Source organism: Hordeum vulgare, chromosome 1H (assembly GCF_904849725.1).
Source record: "Hordeum vulgare subsp. vulgare chromosome 1H, MorexV3_pseudomolecules_assembly, whole genome shotgun sequence".
Taxonomy (NCBI): domain Eukaryota; kingdom Viridiplantae; phylum Streptophyta; class Magnoliopsida; order Poales; family Poaceae; genus Hordeum; species Hordeum vulgare.
Window position 1 is genome coordinate 460,436,756 of NC_058518.1, and position 21,113 is coordinate 460,457,868.

General features: G+C 48.4%; 1 protein-coding gene across 1 annotated transcript; it reads left to right on the plus strand.

Moving 5' to 3' along the window:
- Window positions 1–17,784: 17,784 nt before the first annotated feature.
- LOC123414813 (probable serine/threonine-protein kinase PBL25) lies at window positions 17,785–20,159 on the plus strand. Its single transcript, XM_045106682.1, has 5 exons — window positions 17,785–18,525; window positions 18,615–18,778; window positions 18,876–19,065; window positions 19,174–19,568; window positions 19,656–20,159. Exons 1-5 carry the CDS (start codon window positions 18,336–18,338, stop codon window positions 19,995–19,997), a joined length of 1,281 nt encoding a protein of 426 aa, XP_044962617.1. The 5' UTR covers window positions 17,785–18,335; the 3' UTR covers window positions 19,998–20,159.
- Window positions 20,160–21,113: the final 954 nt, after the last annotated feature.

A 21,113-nucleotide genomic window follows, 5' to 3' on the forward strand; every position in this document is an offset into this window, starting at 1 on the left:
CTGCACCTGAGTTTCTGTCTTTGTTCTGAAGCTTTTTGACAGCAATCAAAACACAACCTACTGGACTCCAAATGATTTGAAATTTGACAGGGAGCTTCACAAACATATCAGGTCCATAATCCTAGCACTGAGCTAAGGCTAGTTCTCAACACAATGACCAGCACATCCTCATCTATAAGAGAAGCAAATGTTTCCAGAATCCCAGACTTAGTGAAATTTCAGATTTCATTAAGCTGGACCTTTTCAGCCCCATGCCCACTTTGTCTAGGCATGGTTTGCACACAAATAGCACCAAGTGATAGATGACACCACTATGGTGAAGAGCAAAACTCCTACTACTATCACACAAAAACTCTTGCCCTTGGGCTCCACATATTCCTTGGAAACCAAGATCAAACTTGCAACACATCTGAATATGTCAACTCCATAAAGTATCCCAGTGGCAAGACTAACTTTACCACTGGATTCCTTGGGAGATTCTACCCCAAAATCATCTATAATATGTGGGCACTTACTTGGAACAAGTGACCACAAATTAAGGAAGAGGAAACTACTCCAAATCATGCCTAGTAATTAGTGCATCATTTCATGTAGTTCCTACTAAGACAACAACTACAAAAGTTGAGCTCATGTGCACAATGACAAAGTGACATGGGGGTTTGAACCCCATGCTTGTGTCATGCACATCAACTCCACCAACACTTCTCTCACTATATCCCCCCCCACACACACACACATCATGCCCTCTCTCATATTTAACATGAGGAGGTGCACAAGTTGCAAATGGGGCTGTTTCACCACCTACATATCACACCACAATCTCATCATAAGCTCTAAAACCCCAAGAACAACATAAGGGGAAAACTACCAAGCAAGTATTATGCAAGCTTCATTTACATGCACTTACTAGGTTCCACATGTGTGTGCATCACCTACACACACATCATCTCTTCACACCCACACCCACTCATATGCACATCCTCTAGTGGCATCCATACCACCTACACATGCTGGCAAAACAAAGATGACCAACACAAGCATATGACACAAACGCACACATGCATACATACACTAGCATCACCACATGTGTGTGCAACACCTACACACACATCACATATATGACCATCACCAAAATATTCTAGGCTACACAAGCTGAAGTGAGTGAATAAGAATACCCACAAAAGACCAAGCATGTGCAGCAACTTTGCAAGCAAACATAGCAACAGATCTGAATTGCAACAAAACATAAAATAAAAAAATAAAAGGGACAGGGGAGGGATTCGAACCCTGGATCCCCTGCTAACTCACCCAACAGCATTACCACTCTACTGCAGCCTCTAGGTCGACAGCAACAAGGGAAAGAACAGGTTATATAGCAATTGCAGCTATTGCATGCCACTATGCCAAGAAGCAGGAATTAAAAAGGGGGGCAAGCTGGGATTCGAACCCACACCCTCTCGAAAACAACCACCTGCTGTTACCACTGCGCTACGATACGATACTTGACAGATCAGTGGTCTGAAACGAGGTAAGCTAGCCAGAAGCCCTTCTCTGCCTACAGAGAAACACCAGCGACAGGGAGTTCGCCGGGGTGTCTCGCCGGGGTTGCTGCTGCGCTGCGCTAGCGGATGCGAACCCCTGCACCACGACGTTGCAACACGAAGGGGAGAGCTCCCCTGCTACTGCTACAACACTACACACCACATCTAACCGAGAAGATGCACGCACACAAACTGATGGGCTCTAACGAACAGCACCCGAGAGGAACACGATGACTCTACCTCGGATCTAGGGCGAACAAGGGAGGAAGAAGGAAGGGGAAGACATTCGTCACCTTGGGGAAGGAAGGAGAGGACCCAACGGGTGACGAGGCGATGGAGAGGAAGAAGAACAGCGACGGGGATCTCGTGGAAGCAGTACGAGGTAGCAGGAAGAAGGGCTTCGGGTCCGCGGCGAAGACGTCGTCCTTGCCGTCAGTGAGGAGGCTCCTCGACCTCACCGAGGGCAAAAATGGAGCGAGGGGGAGTCCCCCATGCTCCTGAACATGGTCGCGGCACCGGAGGGCGACGAGGGGACGGCGATCGACGGCGGAGACTGCTCTGGCTACCTACTGTACTTACCAGAGGAGAAGGGAGAAGAAGAGATGGAGATGGGGAGAGGTCGCGGCGGCGTCTGAGGAGGAAGAGGAACCCTAGGATAGGGAGGCACGGACGCCGAGATTAAATAGGGGGTCCCCTCGATGTTGCTGCACACGGCGGCAACTCTCTCTCTCTCAGCTACTGACAGAAAGCGAGGGAAGGAGGGAGACGGCGTCAGGGAGGGAAGGAAGCCGCGGGGTGGGCTGCTGCTGTGAGGGAGAGGAGGAGCTGGGCCTCTCTGAGTGGGAGGAAGCCCACCAGAGCAACAAATAGAGAAAAAAAAACCCTGGTGGTATTATCTAATTAGGATATTTACACAGAAAGGAAAAGGCCCACCGGACTAACTACTGAATATTAAATCAAAACAAAAATGCCCCTGGATCTGAAAATACATAAGCTATTTAAATAAAATGCAAAAGGAATTTTATGGCGCAATTAAATAAATACAAAACAGCAATTATAATAACTGTTTTGTGATTTATTGCACCTTTAGAACACCTAACAAAACACCAAATCTTGCACAACATAATACCCACAAAATTCAGTAAACAGAGGACATTTTAAAACCAGGTAAAGAGCAAGTGAAATTTTGAGCTTGGGAATAAAAGAGAGAAAAGGTTTGAATCTAACAAGGGGGGTTTGAAAATAATGCCAAGCACCACACTCCACTACTTCACACCACATCATCACATGTGCATCAACACATGAAATCACAAGATCACAAAATCACACCTAGCAAGATCACATGCAATCATAACATGACATAGAATCATAAAGTATGGCATGGATGCATGCATGCAAAAGAAGAATACAAGGTGACACATGAAATCATACATGCATAGATAGCTCTCATGACAATGCCAAGGTGGTCCCACATGGAAGGTTACAAAAAGGGAAAGCTTTACACTTGGGGCACTACAAATTCTCCCACACTACAAGGAAGATCTCGCCCTTGAGATCTAAGACTGAAAGAAATCGGGAAATTCGGAACGGAGGTGGTCCTCGCGTTCCCACGTAGCCACTCCGAGGTTATGGCGCGGCAACGGCTACTCCTTATGGCCAGATAGAGGCGCCTAACCCTTGCTCCCCTCATCGTATCCCCTCCTTCGGCAGGAACTCATCATCTCGTGAGATCCCCTCCACATGCCTCCAACCGTGTGCCAAGCACCGGCAAGAAATTTTGTTTTGTGAGGATTTGTTTGCTGGTGAATGAATGTATTGAATGTAAGATTGTATTGTTGTAGAGACACAGAATGGAACACCACCTTCAGTTTGTCATCTGATCCCACATTCTCTACCACATGAGTGAAATAAGATAGCATTCCAGTGATCAATTCACGTAGCCTCTTTGTTTTGCTTTGCTTGTCCCGCTCAATTTCTCATCATGGTGGAATTAACAATGATGGGTTGATTTCTCAAAAAAATAGGATAGGACTGACTACATTAGTTAGTTAGCTTATTATTTTAATAAATCAAAATAATTATAAAAATATTAAAAGCGTGTGGTATTTTTTTCTCCCGTTGCAACGCACGGGCCCTTTTGCTAGTCTTATTCCTATGGATGAATCATCCAAATCCAGATGTTCTCATCGCGAAAGAACTTGGTTCCTAGCTAGCCATTGTGGAGATTGATAAACCCGGCTTGGGCGGGTCGACTGCTTGCCTCCTCACTGGGGCGTTAATAAGAGGCAAACAAAAGAAGATGGACAAAGGCAAAAGCAACGCCATAGGCAAGACATCTCTAGCTTCTTAATGAATGATCTTTGGTCTCTCGTCCCATCCTATTGGATCGGGTTGTCCTTATGGGTTGTGAGGTCACTGATGTCTTGTGTCGAGGTGTTCTTGTTGGGGTCACTTGACGTTGGAGCAAGGGTTTGCGATTTTGTGTATTTGGAGAGTATGTGTTGTTCTGGGGTTTCTTGTCATGTGAGTAGTTTGGGTGTGCTTCATTTGTGTTGGTTTTCGCCCAGCTTTTCATTAATTAATTAGGTAATTTTCTTTTTTTAATTACTCGACGAGGCAAAACTTTTGCCTCCATTTTGAAAAAAATAAATCTTCCTATCCTTTACATTGCATAGGAAAATAAACATTAGTTTAGACTCAAGAAAAAATATCATATGATGTGAACCAAAGGACATCTCATTTAAATTTATATTCATGGAATTTGAGATACATTTCATCCCATTTTCCATGATTTTCTTATTTCTATATTTTCCTACCCTATAAGCCGAAGGAGGCCTAAGAATTTCATGGTGGACGCTTCTAGGCTCTCTTATGTTCTAGTTTCCTCCTGAAACTTCCAGGATCACTTATGTTAAAAAAATCACCGTAAAGTTTCTTCGTGTTTGAACTTCAGTAGGTATGATTTTCAGTGAGACAAAAAACATGATGAAAACAGGAACTGCCATTGGACACTAAATTACTAGGTTAGTCCATAAAGGCATATAAAAGTGATAATATAATCAAAAAATGCCTAGGAAGGCCGAGCTCCACGGAGCTCGTTTTCAAATTTCGTTTTCCAACGCGTGAAATTTTCCTAATTTATTTGTGAACACACATAGACATGTATATTACGTATGTGCAAAATTTCACAGCATTATACTTTCACATGTGGCATATAGAAAAAAGAAAAATTCACATTTTAAACGGGATTTCTATTTTAGTTGTTGGGCTGGAATTTTTTTCTACAGCCTACAAGTTACAACATTTATAATCAAAATTTAACACGTTCTTTCATAATACATATATGTTCTCATGGAAAAAAATGTTTTTTACTTCCAAATATGTTTTTTGATATTTTCAAACACCGAGCTCACGGGAGCCAGGCCTTAAAAAATCCACACTCTAATACTTTCTCCATTCCTAAATATAAGTCTCTTTAGAGGTTTAACAATGGACTATATACAGATGTATATAAATATAATTTAAAATGTAGATTCATTTATTTTGTTTTGTATATAGTCCTTAGTGAAATATCAAGAAAGAATTATATTTAGAAACGGATGAAGTATTATAATATGAAACCATCAAAAATTACAAATATTTTAATGAGTATCGACGTGCTTCAAGGGCCTCCATCAGTCCTTAAAGCACTCAGCGCGTGGCCGTGCGTCGATGCAAGGACGATGCCTCTAAGAACATCCCGTATAAAGCCGATCCGCAAAAGTAGTTTACAATTCATAAAAACCGGATTTTACGTGCAGACGCGGGCGCGGATAGAGGCAGACCCCCAAAACGGACCCGCAAAAAGGATATTTGCAGAAGATGCTTTTATATGGGTCGGCGATGCGGGGTCTGCTCGGGCGCCGCCGCGTCGACCCACAAACCGGAAAACCTCCCAATAAAACATAGTTCGAATTTGACAGCGATTCCGGCTAATGAGTTCGAATTTAAACAATAAAATATAGTTCACGCGCGAAATGAAAGCATATTTTAAAAGACAAATACAAAAGGACTTCTTGCATCCTGATCGCTCTTCACTCCGCACCATCGAGGTCATCGCCGCCCCCGAATCCATCGCCGACACTTGTTCCTACTCCGCCACTTGTCCCTACTCCGACACCGAAATCATCGGCGATATTGGTTCCGATTTCAGATGAGAAAACCTTGCCGCCATTGTAACATGCAAGCATCCTCCTTTTCAAGATTTTCTCCTTATCATATCATGTCATTCTTTGCTGATGTCGACCATGTCATTGCGGTTCAAAGTCATGATCCTATTCTCTTTGGAAATATCATGTCACAACCTACCACAATGGCGAAAAATTGAAGCAAAAATAAGTGAGCGAAGATGCATACCTCCGGCCCTTTCACCGAATACCTCGTCTGCGATGGAAGCAGCACCGTAGAAAGGCACCGTCGGGAAACATCTCGCCGTGGCAGAGTGAGTGGACGAAGGCTTTTTCGCAGGAACCTTCTTCCGCTTCACGCCCGAAACCTTGCTCCGCCCTGCACGACAATGTTGCCTTGCTGCTTGCGGGCAGGCGCGTTGGTGCCTTGAGCGACGGCGGGGGCGACATGGCCAGCGACGAGATCCATCAGACGGCATTGCGCGTGCGCGACCTCCACGTTGACGAGATCCGCCGGCTGGGAGGCTTTTATGACAACGAAGAATGGCGGAGAAGAAGGTCCGGAGCGTGCGGTGGGGGAACGACCGCGTGGACATATCACTCGCGCCAAATCTCGTTGCGGATAAGGACGAGCTCGGGTCGGCCTCCCACCATGTGAATCTGAAGGTTGAGGGCGAACTTTTGCCGCGCTCCGCAAAACTTTTTACGGATCGGACATATTTACAGGCTCTAATCTGACAAACATTTTCCGTCCCGACCCGTATTTTGATAATTATTTTACGGATCGGGACATTATACGAGGTTTCTTAGAGATGCTCTAAAGAAACTGACCAGGTGGGTGGTGTTGGCATGGGAGGCCACGGGGGGGTTGCTGCCATGGCGCAGTTGTTTGGGGATGCGTCGCGTGATGAACATGAATTGGCTTGGCAAGCCGCTCGGGGTGGTCAGATGGTATAGTGAGCACATTGTTTTTTTTTTTGGAGTACGTCAATGTTGTATCTGATTTTTATAGAAAGGAGCAACAAATTTACAAGAAGGTTTCTATCATGCGAGCATCAAGGCAACACCTTTTTTTTTATAAAAGGAGGAACGAGCTCCCGGCCTCTGCATTAATCGATACATGTAGCCATATTATTAAGAATCCAAAGTAATAACATAATTCGAGATAAGTCTGTAAGTAGGAAAAAAATAAACTGAAAATAAACCAACTCTTAAGAACTCGTCACACCCGGCATAACTAATATCAGACTACGATGCCTATACACCTAGTCTATTACTAGCACGCCATCCAAACCGGTTGAAGATAACCCGTGCGATCATCTCCCATTGGTTGCACGCAGTAGCCATAAGAGCATGGTTAATAGTATAGCCAACTGTTGGCTATAAGCAGTCTTATAGCCCGTCTTATAGCTAGCTTGTACAATAGTTGGCTATAAAAGAGTACTACTTTTATCATATATGGCTCACCTTTCATTCTCACAAAGCACCTAGGAGCACGTGCTAGAGTTGGCTCTTCACGAAGAGCCCGTTTCCCTTCTCTCTCCTCTTCTCTCTCATCCAACTCAGCAAAAATATAGTATTTTAATTCTTACAGCCTGCTGACTGTACCTTATTATACTTGCTCTAAGATCCCTGTTGTCCGCATGACTGAGTAATGACCACGTACGGATCCAAGACGTTGCTCGAAATATGACCTGCAAAAAATTGTTGAATTTCTTCCCATTAAAGATTATGTCGTTCCTGGTATTCCATATAGCCCACAAAAGAGCACATATCCCAATCCTAATAAGTTTAGATATTCTAACGCCCACTCCATGAGCCACGTTGTAAACATTGAATTGATGCATGTAGGTGGAATCACATTAAAAGCTATGTGGACAGTACGCTAAAGTAGTTTTGCAAGAGGGCAATCGAAAAACAAGTGTCTAATTGTCTCATGTTGATCACAATAGCAACAGTTAGATCTACATCTCCAACTACGTTTGATTAAGTTATTTTTGGTCAATACCACATCTTTGTGTAAAAACCACATAAATTTTTTAATCCATAGTGGCACTTTAATATTCCAAATATACAACGATCTAGGTAAAGGTCCTGAATTAATCATATGTGTGTACATGGACTTTACTGTGAATACCCCATTCGCGATTAAAATCCATCGAACACTGCCCGGATGATCTGATAATTGTACCTGCATAAATCTTCTTACCAAATACATCCATGCCTCCCAACGTGCTCCTACGAGAGCTCGCCTAAAGTTTATATTAATAGGTACAAATTGTAAGACTGTGGACACGTAGTCCTGCTTTCGTTGTGTAATATTGTAGAGCAAAGGATATTGTAAAGCAAGTGGTGTGTCACCAAGCCAAGTATCTTTCTAAAATCTTGTCGAGGTACCATCCCCTACAATAAACTTCACCTTTTGAAAAAAAATACTTTTTATCCTCATTAACCCTTTCCAGAAAGGCGAATCATCGGGCCTAATAGTTGCTTGAGCTAGAGTTCTTGTGTTAAGATATTTATTTCTTAATATTTGAATCCACATGCCTTCTGTCTCTGTGGATAATCTATACAACCATTTGCTCAGCAATCATTTGTTCTTAACTTCCAAAATTTCAATTCCCAGACCCCCCTGGACCTTGGGTCTACAAACCATATCCCAACGAGCTAATCTGTATTTTTTTTATTCTCATCAGTTTGCCAAAAGAAACGTGATCTATAAAAATCTAGTTTTTTCCATACCCCTATAGGTATCTTGAAAAAAGACAAAAGAAACATGGTAGGCTTGTTAACACAGAGTTAATTAAAACCAGACTACCTCCATAAGACATAAGCTTGCCCTTTCAACAACTTAGCTTCTTTTCAAATCTTTCTTCGATACATTTTTATTCTTTAATTGTTAAATGCATCAAGGCAACACCTGCAATACAAATCTAATGCTACTCTCTCACAAACGTGTGTAATCTACCCACGCCCGCTATGGTGCAGTCTTCGAGCTCCTCCCTTATCTGAGCAACAAGATCTATTGTCCCCAATTGCTGATGCACTCTGCCGAACACACGCGCGTTGCGCTGCTTCCAAAGAGACCAGACAGTGGTGATGGCTGTCGTATCAAAACGCCTCCTGTCCTTTGGTAGCACTCTAGCCCTAGCCTCCAGTCACCATACCGTAAAAGTGTTGTCGTGCACCGGTCCAGGAACATGAACGCGTGCAACCGTGAAGTAACGGTGCCAAACCTCTCTCACACGGGTGCACTCGGCCACTATATATGATCCACGGTGCCCTCCTCATGTAGACATGTAAAACACAGATGATTTTATTTACCGCCTCCGGGTCGCACCAGCGTGCGGCTCTGGGGCGACCACGCCTTCATCAAAGAAACCCTAACTACCATGCTTCCCTGGCCGTCGAAGGTGGTGAGGACGACGACGGCGCACCTTTGTTCTTGTTCTTCACGTGAAGAGGACGAGCTGATGGGCCGTGCACAGTTTGACACAGCGCCCGATCCACCGAGGCGGTGGGTTCTTACGTGTTGGCCTTCAATCCGTAGATCAAAAGACGAGAACAACAGCACACATACGTACGTGCAAAGCTAGCAAGCTAGCAAGCAGGTAGCTAGATGGATATCCAGTCACGTACGTGTGTGTGCAGCCGGATCGTTTCTTCAACCGGCTACGATCGACTCGACACGATTTCGGCGGAAGGAACACGAAGGCACGAATCGATGTATGGCTACACGCTCGTGTCGAGCCTGTCAAACTTTGTATTGCTTTTCGTTTTTCTGATTTGGTGTTACAAGCACCACCCCTAGGGTGCCTTTTATACACGTCCACAAGGGACTATGGAAATAGACTAGGACTAGGTATCCTAATACTACTAGGATTCGGTTTGGCTTTTTTCTAATCCTATGTGTACAGGGCAACGTAATTAACTCACATTCACCCCCTAATCACGATGTCCTTACTTCCGATCTGGGTCCCAAACATGATTCCTGCTTCTCATAACTGTTATCATCGGCATGGCCTTTGTCGTCCCTTGCAGCATTTCATGGACCGTATTTACTGACGTCGGCTCGTCCGTAGCTCGATGACAACACTTCTTTTTGGTCGTGTCTTCAATCTTCACCTCTTCTTCGGTGCTTTGCAAACTGTCCTTCGGATCATCGAGGGCACATGTTTTGAACCTGAGCGTGACCATACTTTGGTCTAACTTTGAATTTCAAGCTCTTGGGGCTTGCTTCAGTCCGTAAAGTGCCTTCTTGAGCTTGTAAACTTTCTCTTGTTCGTCTTTCTTCTCGTAGCCGAGGGCTTGTTCCACGTACACTTCCTTTGTGAGATCACCGTTGAGGAAAGCAGATTTAACATCCATATGATGAACCTTCCAATCCTCTTGTGCTGCCAAAGCTAGAAGCACTCTCACTGTCTCGAGTCGAACAACCGGTGCAAACACCTCATCATAGTCAACTCCTTGACGTTGTGCGTAGCCCTTTGCAACGAGTCTTGTCTTGTACTTCACAATGGCACCCTCCGTGTCCTTCTTTAACTTGTAAACCCACTTCAAACCTATCGCCTTTTGGTTTGGAGGTCGGGTTACCAAATTCCACGCGTCATTGCTCTCAATCGCCTTCATCTCCTCATCCATGGCATGCATCCAGCTAGGACTTTTGCTCGCCTCTACGAAGTTCGCCGGCTCCTCAACTCCGAACAGACATAGTCCGGAGTACTCAAGCGTAACTGGCTTTGTGTACTTGTAGACTTTCTTGAGGGTCTTGTAGCGATGAGGCCCTGAGGAGTCCGTTGTGGCTTGCAAAGGAGGCGACACATTGTGTCGATGTTGATGCACTTGAGGAAGATGGCTGAGTCTCGGGCGTGTCATCGACATCCACGTCGTCGGCGTAGTCGTCGTGATCATGACCATCATCTTGATTGTCATCGTAACTATGCGTCTCGTTGTCGATGTTGTCATCGAGATCTCCACCCGTGTCGTGCGCTTCTTTGTCGCTATCTCCTTGCGACCTATGCACATCGTCGTCGGTGTCGGCACCATGATGATCACTACCATTGTGGTCACCTTGGTTGGGCGTCTTGCCAACCACCTGGACTTCCTCCCCTGCATCATCATCAGTTGGAAATTCAACCGTGAATATGTTACCGTTTGGAGCATCGTCGGTTGCGGCGCTCCAATTCCACGCTTGGTTTTCTTCAAACACGGCGTTGCGTGAAATCCGTAGACGCTTGGTTTGTGGATCGTAGAAGCGGTATGCCTTGGTGCCGGAACTCCTCTCGTATCCGATGAACACTATCTTGGTGCTACGATTGGCAAGCTTTGAGAGGTGCGGCTCCGCCGTCTTCACATGTGCCACACACCCGAACGTCCGTAGATGAGACACATTTGGATTACGTCCGTAAATTGCTTCATACGGAGTCTTGCCGATCACCGCCTTCGTTGGAGCCCGGTTGAGAAGATAGACCGCCGTCGAGACAACTTCTCCCCAAAAAGTCCCCGGTAGGTTCTTGCTCTTGAGTAAACTCCTTGCCATGTCAACGACGGTTCGATTGCGCCTTTCAACGACCCTGTTCTGCTGCGGCGTGTAAGGTGCCGTGAGGAACCTTTTTATGCCAATCTTCTCGCGGTAGTCGTTGAACTCGTTCGACGTAAACTCTCCACTGAGATCTGTCTGTAGAGCGCAAACCTTCAACTTGTGTTCCATCTCCGTTGCAGCCTTCAGCTTCTTGAACGCTTCAAACGCCTCATCTTTAGATCGTAGGAGAATGACCCACATATATCTCGAGTAGTCGTCTACCACAAGGAAGAAATACTTCTTTCCCGCGCGAGTTGTCGGGGTGATAGGGCCACATAGATCACCATGGAGCGGCTCGAGTGCATCACTTGCACGATAGGTAGACTGAGCAGGGAACGGCCTGCGGTGCTGTTTTCCAGCCAAGCACCCGTCACATACTCGATCAACATGGTCGATAACTGGCATCCCGGATACCATCTCCATCTTTGACATCTTCTTCAAGGCGTAGAAGTTAACGTGCAAATCTAGCATGCCATAACCACGAATCATCATCACTTTTGGCAAGCCAACACTCCGGCTGAGATTGATCAAGGTTGAGGATATAGAGTCTATTCCGTGTGCGATTAACACGAGCTAGCACGTTTCGGAGGTTGTCGAAGATCGTCATCACTCCGTTCTCGATATTCACCTTGCATCTATTCTCGTCAAGCTTCCCAATAGAGATGATGTTGTTGCGAAGCCGTGGGATGCAGTATACTCCGGTGAGTATGCGATGTTCGCCTGTGAGACCCTCGAAGAGGACAGATCCTTGCCCACAAATCTCCACATTTGAACCATCACCAAACTTTACCGAGCCTTCAACATCGTATTTTAGCTCTAGGAATTTCTCCTTGCAACCCGTCATGTGGTTACTGGCACCCGTGTCGAGATATCACGACACGTTGTGATCCCGGGATAGCTTCGGTATCACTTTCTTCTCATGAAGTAACACCTTCCGTTTTGGTTTCACAACCACTGTTTCAGCGAGATCACAAACTTCGGTCATCAGAAGACCTGGACCTTCATCTTCCTCTTTTGCCAAATTTGCCTTGATCTCTCGCTTGTCAGGCTCCGGACAATCCTTTGCAAAGTGACCCATCTCGTTGTAGTTATAGCACCTGACCTCGGACATATCCAAGTTCCGTTGCTTCCGCCCTTTAGATCGGTCAGCCTTACCACAACCTTGTGGCTTGCCTTTTCCTTTGCCTTCTCCGGTTTGTCTGCCGCGCGTTGCGTTGCTTGAGCCTTCGTTGCCATCACGCCTTCCTTTGCTACTTGGGGACTCCCAATCTGCACACGAGTACACGAGTTGGTCACTACCTCCTCCGTTGCCTTTTCGACAACCACGAGCATTCTCTTACCACGTCCGCAGGCGTCCGATCGCCTCCGTTATGGTCATGTCGTCGATGTCGTAAAGCTGCTCGAGCGTGCCGATGATGTACATGAATTTGTGAGTCACCGAACTAAAAATTTTCTCCACAATCTCGGTCTCCTCGAGCTTTGAACCAAGCGCGCGGATCTCTCCCACCAAAGTAGTAAGACGCATGGCGTAGTCGTTCACCGATTCAGTTTCCTCCATCAGCAACTTGTGAAATTGGCGCTTCAACACTTGTGCCCGAGCCTTGGTGACGCGATCTTCTCCGATCCTCATCTCCTTGAGTGCGTTCCATGCCTCTCTTGCCGTCTCAAACTTCGCCAATGTCATCAGCACCGAATCCGGCACGGACTGGGCTATGGCGGCCATGGCACCTTCGTCGGACTCGTCATCGACGTCGTCGTCCGTGATTGCCTGCCACACTCGGAGGGTTCGGAGAATAATCTTCATCTTCACCGCCCACACGCCGTAGTTGACATCGGTGAGCATCGGGTACTGGATGGGGATGTTGCGATGCGCCTGGACGTTGGCGTCGCCCGTTCCCCCACCACTGGTTGCTGACTTGCCGCCCTTCTTCACCTTGTCGTTGTTCTTGTTCGCCTTAGGACCGTCGTTGCCGGACTTGACCGACTCAGCGTCGCTGTCCGTCATCGTAGATCGTACATCATCGAGGCTCTGATATCAATTGTTGGCTTTAATCTGTAGATCAAAAGACGAGAACGGCAGCACACATACGTACGTGCAAAGCTAGCAAGCTAGCAAGAGGTAGCTGGATGGATATCCACTCACGTACATGTGTGTGTTTAGCCGGATCGTTTCTTCAACCGGCTACGATCGACACGACACGATTTCGGCGGAACGAACATGAAGGCACGAATCGATGTATGGCCACACGCTCGTGTCGAGCCTGTCAAACTTTGTATTGCTTTTCGTTTTTCTGATTTGGTGTTACAAGCACCACCCCTAGGGTGCCTTTTATACACGTCCACAAGGGACTATGGAAATAGACTAGGACTAGGTATCCTAATACTACTAGGACTCGGTTTGGCTTTTTTCTAATCCTATGTGTACAGGGCAACGTGATTAACTCACATTACGGTGGTGGAGCGACGGATCGGGGCGGTGGCGTGGCTGGCGGTGGTCTGGGTCCGGCTGGGCCGCCGCTGCGGCGCCCGTGCGGCTGTCTCGTGCTCGTCTTCGCCGCAGCGTGGCTCATCGCAGCGCTTGCGAGCGTGGCGGCCAGGGTCGCCTTCGTTCTACCGGCCTCTTCCGGTGGGACCGTAAAAAGTCATCGAGAGAACTCTTGTTGTCATCACTTTGTTCAAGAACATTTGCCAAGGATGGTTCATGGTATTGGAAGAATGTTGTATCAGGAACATTGAAGACTATCACAAGGTTACTAATATCCTAAAGGAACGAGCAAATAGTATCAACAAGAATAAGTGGGATGATCCTTGGGTTCAAGAACCCAGAAATAGAATACCTATTAACCATATAACATCATGGGATGATTTCGGTAAAATCATCACACTGGGAACACAAAACATAACTAGATTATTGGGTGGTTCTTTGAGATAACACAGTTTCATAACACCTTTAGTAAATACGTCGAGGTAGCAGAATATCTCAATACAATAATGGACAAGTCTAGCAAGCGGCCGACTGCTCGTTAGTCTTTCCGAGTGGCCGGCTTAAAATGGATTTTTTGGTCCTCTCATATATAAAATGTAATAATTTATCGTCTCTAATTGATATAAAAAATACATTTTAATTCATAGATTAGAAAAGTATCATGTAAATAGAAAGTACTACAAAAGCATTCATATGAACATGTGTGAACGTACTTAATTTGAGTTTTCAAATTTTTAAAAAGTCATAATTTTTAAACTGCGTGTCGGAATTGAGATCTGTTTTCATCGTTTGAACCCTTGCGACGTGCTCTTCGAAACTAGATCACACATGGGTATGTTTGGACGAAATTTTGTGTGTGCAATTTAGTATCCGTTTGATGCAACCGTTTGGACGTTGATGTGCAACTAGGTGACAGTCGATATGCAACTCTTTCGTCCAACTGTGGACATGCAGTTTTCATTGATGGCACCATCCCATACAAGGAAATGTGGCTAACTACCTTGGCCAGCTGCCTGGTATTCATCGTGCGTGTGCAATCCCCCCCAACCGTGCATGCGGGCATATATTATAAGAGTGTGTCACCCACAATCCGTGTGTCGGTAACTACGTCAGCGAGCGTGCGCAACTCTGAAGACATGCATGAGAAACTACCCTATTGTGCATGTGCAACTCCTGCGACAGTGCATGTGCGACTACGCGAACGAGAGTGTGTAACTCCCGTAACAGTTTGTGTGCCCTTATATGAACGAGACTGTGCAACTCTCGCGGCCACACATGTGCGACTATGCGAATGAGACTGTGCAACTCCACGGCTGGCATGAGCACCTCCCATAATAATTCAGGTGCGACTACACGATTGAGATTGTGCAAATTCGTGGTCGCGCATGTGCGATCATGTCGTCAAGAATGTGCAACTCCACACCCGTGCATGAGCACCTGCCGCAGAAGTACGTGTGCGACTATCCGGACGAGAGTGTGCAACTCCGCGGCCACACAAGTGCAACTATCCCGATGAAAATGTGCAACTTTGTCACAGTGCGTGAGCTACTACGCCAACGAGACTGTGCAACCTCGTGGTAATATGTGTGTGACTACGTTGCCCCGCGTGTGCAACTTCCGCAGTCTTACGTGAACTACTATATCGACGAGAGTGTGCAACTCCCACAGTGAAAAAAAGTGGGCACCTATGCTGATGAAAATGTGCAACTTTGCGGCCATGCGTGTGTGACTATATATACAAAGTGATATTGTGCAACTCCGTTGTCACATGTGTGCGACTATGACAACGAGTGTGTACAACTCTACGGTCATACGTGAGCTACTACGCCGACGAGAATGTACAACTCCATGATCGTGCATGTGCGACTATCTCACCACATGCGTGCAACTTCTGATGCCATGCCCGAGCTGCTATGACGACAAGAGTGTGCAACTCCATGATCATGCTTGTGTGACTATGCCGAGGAGCGTGTGTAACTCCGCAGTTATGCGTGAGCTATTATGTCGACAAAAGTGTGCATCTTCATGATCGTGTGTGTGCGACTATACCGACGAGACTATGCAACTATATGCTCATTTGTGTGCGACAACTTTTCAGCATGCAACACTAGTTAATCTAGCTTACAATGTCGTATGTATAGCTATACTTGAGTAAGCAATGCAAGAACGAGACATCATCTAACCATCTTTGCATTGTCGTGTTGTACTGTTGTGCAAGTTTCTAATGATCATATCCAACCGAAAACGTTTATGTGTGCAATTACAACTACTACAGATGTCAACTACAAGTATGACTAGCAAAGATAGATCAACTTAAGCAAAAACATCTTCTAGCCAACTTAGTATCACCGTGTTGTGCAACTTCCCAAATCATATATACAACTAAAAACTACTATGTGTGCAACTATAACTATTTGATAATTTAATCAAGCAAAAAAAGCACAATGTAAAATCGTGATATTCAACCAAGACTGAATTCTTTGTTGTGTTGTTGTGCACGAGTTGTAATCAACTAACCTAAAGCGTTGGCAGAGCACACTTAATTTTTGTATTAGCATTCTTTGGAGCAATGTACGCACAGCAGTGGGTCTCCAACTGAATCTAACTCTTCTTCTGGTGTGGATTTCTGCACTTTAGCTACACTTCCATCCAAATGACATTCGACAGTAATAGAGTGAGTTGAATCTCATCTGATGGCATCTAGACAATCTTCTGAACTTGACCACTGTTCGCCATGAGAAATGGCAACATCCTCGTGTAGCTAAATGAGGTTGGATGATGAGCAAACTTTGACCTCATTCAGCGGGTAGTACATTGAAAATGTGAAACGAGCAAAACCACAGATTATCATTATCTCACTGCTATGCAGGAAAATGTAGTCAACCCAGCTGCGTGATGGCCAACTGCGACATCGGTCCATTTGACCTCCCTTCCAATCAATTCTAGCCGTGAGCACCATCTTCTCCAACTCCAGCGAAGGGAGATGAGTAAACTCACTCCACCTCTAGGATGGAGCGCTCGGAAGGTGGGTCGGTGGCGGCCGGCGCGAGTTGTAGCAGAGGCGACTGACTCGAGAGGGGCGGAGATGGCCGGCGCAAGCTGTGGTGGAGGCGGCGGACTCGACAGTGACACAGATGGCCGGCGTAGGTGTGGCGGCAGCGGCCGATGCGAGGAGGATGTGGACGCGTGGGGATAGGCACAAACGACATCGGTTGAGAGTACCGACCAGGTAGCACCTGGCCGATGCGCACGACGCGGTTCGGACCAGATCGTACAGCCAGGGAGCGGTCGCTCGCGAGCACCAGATAGTGAGCGCGCACTTTCTAGTAAGTATTTAGGAATCAATTTTCAGGCGGCTAAAGTGGACGCGGATTCAAGGCGGCACCGTTAGGCCTCGTTTGGTTAAGGGGGGATTGGGGAGGTTTTGGAAGGAAAATCCGCGGGAGGGACAAAAACCTAACAGATCCTCGGACGCCCATTTGGTACGAGGGGTTTGCTTAGCCCAATCCCCTCCGTTCCCCTTCAATCCCTTCCTATCCATGTGTTTCAAAACCCCTTCTCGACGGACTAGTGGAAGCAAAGCCTCGGAAATTTGGAAGGATTTGATGAAATAAAGGGATTCACCCAATCCACTGAAATCACTCACTCTCAAAACCTCCCCAATCCCCCCTTAACCAAACGAGGCCTTACGTGGCGACCTCGGCACTCGGCAGCACTGCCTTCTGTGAATATCCAAATGACATTCCCTGAACTCCAAAGGCACAACTCTAGCAGTCTAGCTAGTTCGTGGTGTACACGAAATTAATTGACAGCCAGCACACGACGAATCGGTTGGTATCCGGCGGAAACATAAACATGCAGATGCAGGTGACGATCATAGTATACAGCAAGGATGATGGCCGAAACGCCCCTTCCACGACGCCTCCCTTCCCCTCCCCTCCCCTCCCCTCCCCTCCCTCTCGCTCCGGGCTTAAAAAGTACGTGGTGCTCCGCACGTCCAACCCAGGCCTCCTGGTTTCCCGCGCGCCAAACTTAGCCTCCCCCTCTCCCTCTCCTACCCTCTCCTTCCTCCATCTCTCCTCTGTGGGAAGGCTTTGGATCCCTCGATCTCCAGGGCCTTCCTTCTCCTCCGACTGCCGTACGTATCGCCTAACCCACCACCACTATCCACATCGTCTCCTCCGTCCATCCCTTCCTTGATCCATTCATTCCCCCAGGCGATCGCGCGTCCTCCTCCACCATCGACCCCGTCTCGTCGATCTGACGGATCGAGGGACACGCACGACACGAGCCGGCCGTCCGGGTGGGTGCTCTGCTGCCTGCGCACGCGCGCGTACGTACGTGTGTGTTGATTGCACATATATACGGCGGGCGGGCGCGGCGCGGTGGAACTGATGGCGTTCCATGAGGTCGAGGCGCCGCGGCGGTGCTGAGTTGACGCTCGATGATCGCCGGCACGCGGTGACGGACGGCGGCGGCGGCTCCTCGGTCGTCGACCCTGCGTGTACCTTGGCGTTCTTGGCCCCCGCGAGGTCGCAGCAGGGCGTGGGCGGAGCGGCAAGATGAGCTGCTTGCCGTGTTTCGGGAAGAAGAAGGATGGGAATGCCGACGGAGGGGGCGACGAGCAGGCGCAGGCGGGGCCAATGACGCCGCCTCCCGCCATGCAGGCGCCCGCGCCTTCCTACGCTTCGGCTGCTCCCGCGCCCGTCGCCGCGGCCGCTCCAGCGGTGACGCCGACCAAGCCGCCCGGCGGTGCGTTGGACCCTCTGCTTAATTTAGATTTCCTCGAGACATCGCCGCTCCTGCAAATCTATGGTGCTGAACGAAACCGATTGATGCAGAGACCGACGCCAACTCGGAGGACGCGCTGCGGCAGGCCATCGAGGGGAAGGCGTTCGCGTTCCGGGAGCTCGCGGCGGCCACCGACCACTTCACGCCGTACAACCTCGTCGGAGAAGGAGGCTTCTTCAGGGTGTACAAGGGACAGCTAGAGAAGGAAGGGCAGGTAGGCTATGCTTGCACTCAAACAAGAACCATATGATCGGTGCTTGCATGCTGAATTACTGATTCGCTTGTGGGTTGGATGGGTATGGGTGGATCAGACCGTGGCCATCAAGCAGATGGACAAGCATGGCTTCCAAGGCAACATGGAGTTCCTGACCGAGGTCTCCAAGCTCAGCAAGCTTCACCACGAGAACCTCATCGACATCATCGGCTACTGCGCCGACGGCGACCAGCGGCTCCTGGTCTACGAGCACATGGACGGCGGCACCTTGGAAGACCACCTCTACGGTACGCCTCGCCCGCTCCTACAGTAATAAATTAATCAATTGTCCGGCCTGAACCGTTAACTCATTCGGTTAAATTGCTGATCAAATTTGCCCACCGATTCGACGACAGACTTGCCGCCGGAGAAGAAGCCGATGGACTGGACGACAAGGATGAAGGTGGCCTACGGCGCCGCGCAGGGGCTGGAGTACCTACACGAGAAGGCGAACCCGCCGGTTGTTTACGGCGACTTCAAGGCCTCCAATGTCCTCCTCGACGCCAGCTTCACGCCCAAGCTCTCCGACTTCGGCCTCCAGCAGCTCGGCCAGTCTGGCGGTGGCAACATGCCCATGACGTCGCCGATGATGGGCGCCTTCGGGTGCCTCGCGCCCGAGTACGACCGCGGCGGCCAGGTCAGCATGAAGTCCGACGTGTACTGCTTCGGGGTCGTGCTGCTGCAGCTCATCTCCGGCAGGCGGACCGTGGACACCAGCAAGCCCGTCCAGGAGCAGAACGTCGTCACCTGGGTACGTAATTCATCCATCGATCACCAAGCCCATCGACGCCGATAGATTTTTGCTAAGGTTGTGCGATCCGCGACGCGATCGTTGCAGGCACAACCGATGTTCAAAGACCAGAAGAGATATCATGAGCTGGTGGACCCGCTTATCAAGAGGGAGTACCCGGCCAAAGCGTTGAACCAAGTGGTGGCCATGGCTTCCATGTGCTTGCAAGAAGAGGACTGCGTGCGGCCGATGATGGGCGATGTCGTCATGACGCTAGGCTTCCTCATCGCGCTGCCACCGGATCCGCCAGCTCCAGCCCCTGAACCGGCACCCGAACCGGCACCCAGAAAGGACGACGGATCGCGTCACTCTGGGAGCTCGTCGTCCTCTTCGGATGACGACGACGACCACGAGGAGGAAGATGAGGAGGAAGAAGAAGAGCAGAGTTAAGGATAAATTAATTGTTCCGGGACGATCGGTTTTGGGGAAATGGTAATAATATGCTTCAGATTCTAATGTCGAAGAACCATGTACGCCCATGTGGTTTGTTTGATGTGTCTGGTGTGTAAGTAGTTCTATACATGAGTTGATTTTGGAGGGGTGTTCAGGAAATGGCCGTGACTCGAACTTGATCGGCGGGGGTTCAGCAGTTAGGAGACGTACATTTTTAATTACAGCACAGTTGCTAAGAGCATCTCCAACAGCCGCGCTTCTCGCCGCGCCGAAAAAATGTGTTTGCCGCGCGCGCTTCGGCTGGTTTAGCGCCGGGTTAGGCGCATGCTCCAGCAGCCGCGCTATAATGCAGCGCGCGCCGCTCCTGCAGTGCCCAAAAATGCAGCGCGCGCAAACCATTTTTTAAATAGATAGCATTCAAATAAAAAACATACAAAGTTATTTTACATAGATTGCAACTTGATATGTAGTTCGAAAACGTAGATAGATAATTTGGTGCTAGATAGTTTGAAAACATAAAAATTAAAATCTCAGTCGCTCCAATCATCTGCACCATCATCATCGTCGTGGTTGTCGTCAGAGGTTGACAGCCAGATGTCGAACCAACGCTCGTCTTCTTCAGTGAAGAAGAAGCTCCCGCCTGCATTGACGAGGTCGGCCTGCGCACTCGCCAATGACTTCCGCCGACGCCTGTCCAACCGCTCCTCGCGGCGCCGGCGCGTGTCCTCCTCGTGGCGCCTTGCCCAATAACTCTGCTCGTAGGCGACATCCTCCGGGTGGCGCCGGCGCCACTCCGCCATGACCCGCTCGTCCTCCTGGGCGACGAGGAGGCGGCGCTGCCGCGCAATGTGCTCCGCACGGTCTTGTGCAGAGTTTACAGGAGGCGGCGGGGCGACGTCTAACGCCTGCTGGAGCGTGTAGACGTCCTGGAAGTTCATTTGGCGGCGCGGCCTGCCTAGGCGCCACGCCGCCGCGTCGAACGCGCGGGCGGCCTCGTGCGTCGTGTCATACGTGCCGAGGCTAAGCCGGAGATCGCCGGAGCGTATCTCGGCGTAGAACCCGCCGTTGGGGCGCTCGCGGACGCCGCGGTAGCCGGACGCAGAACGGCGGCGC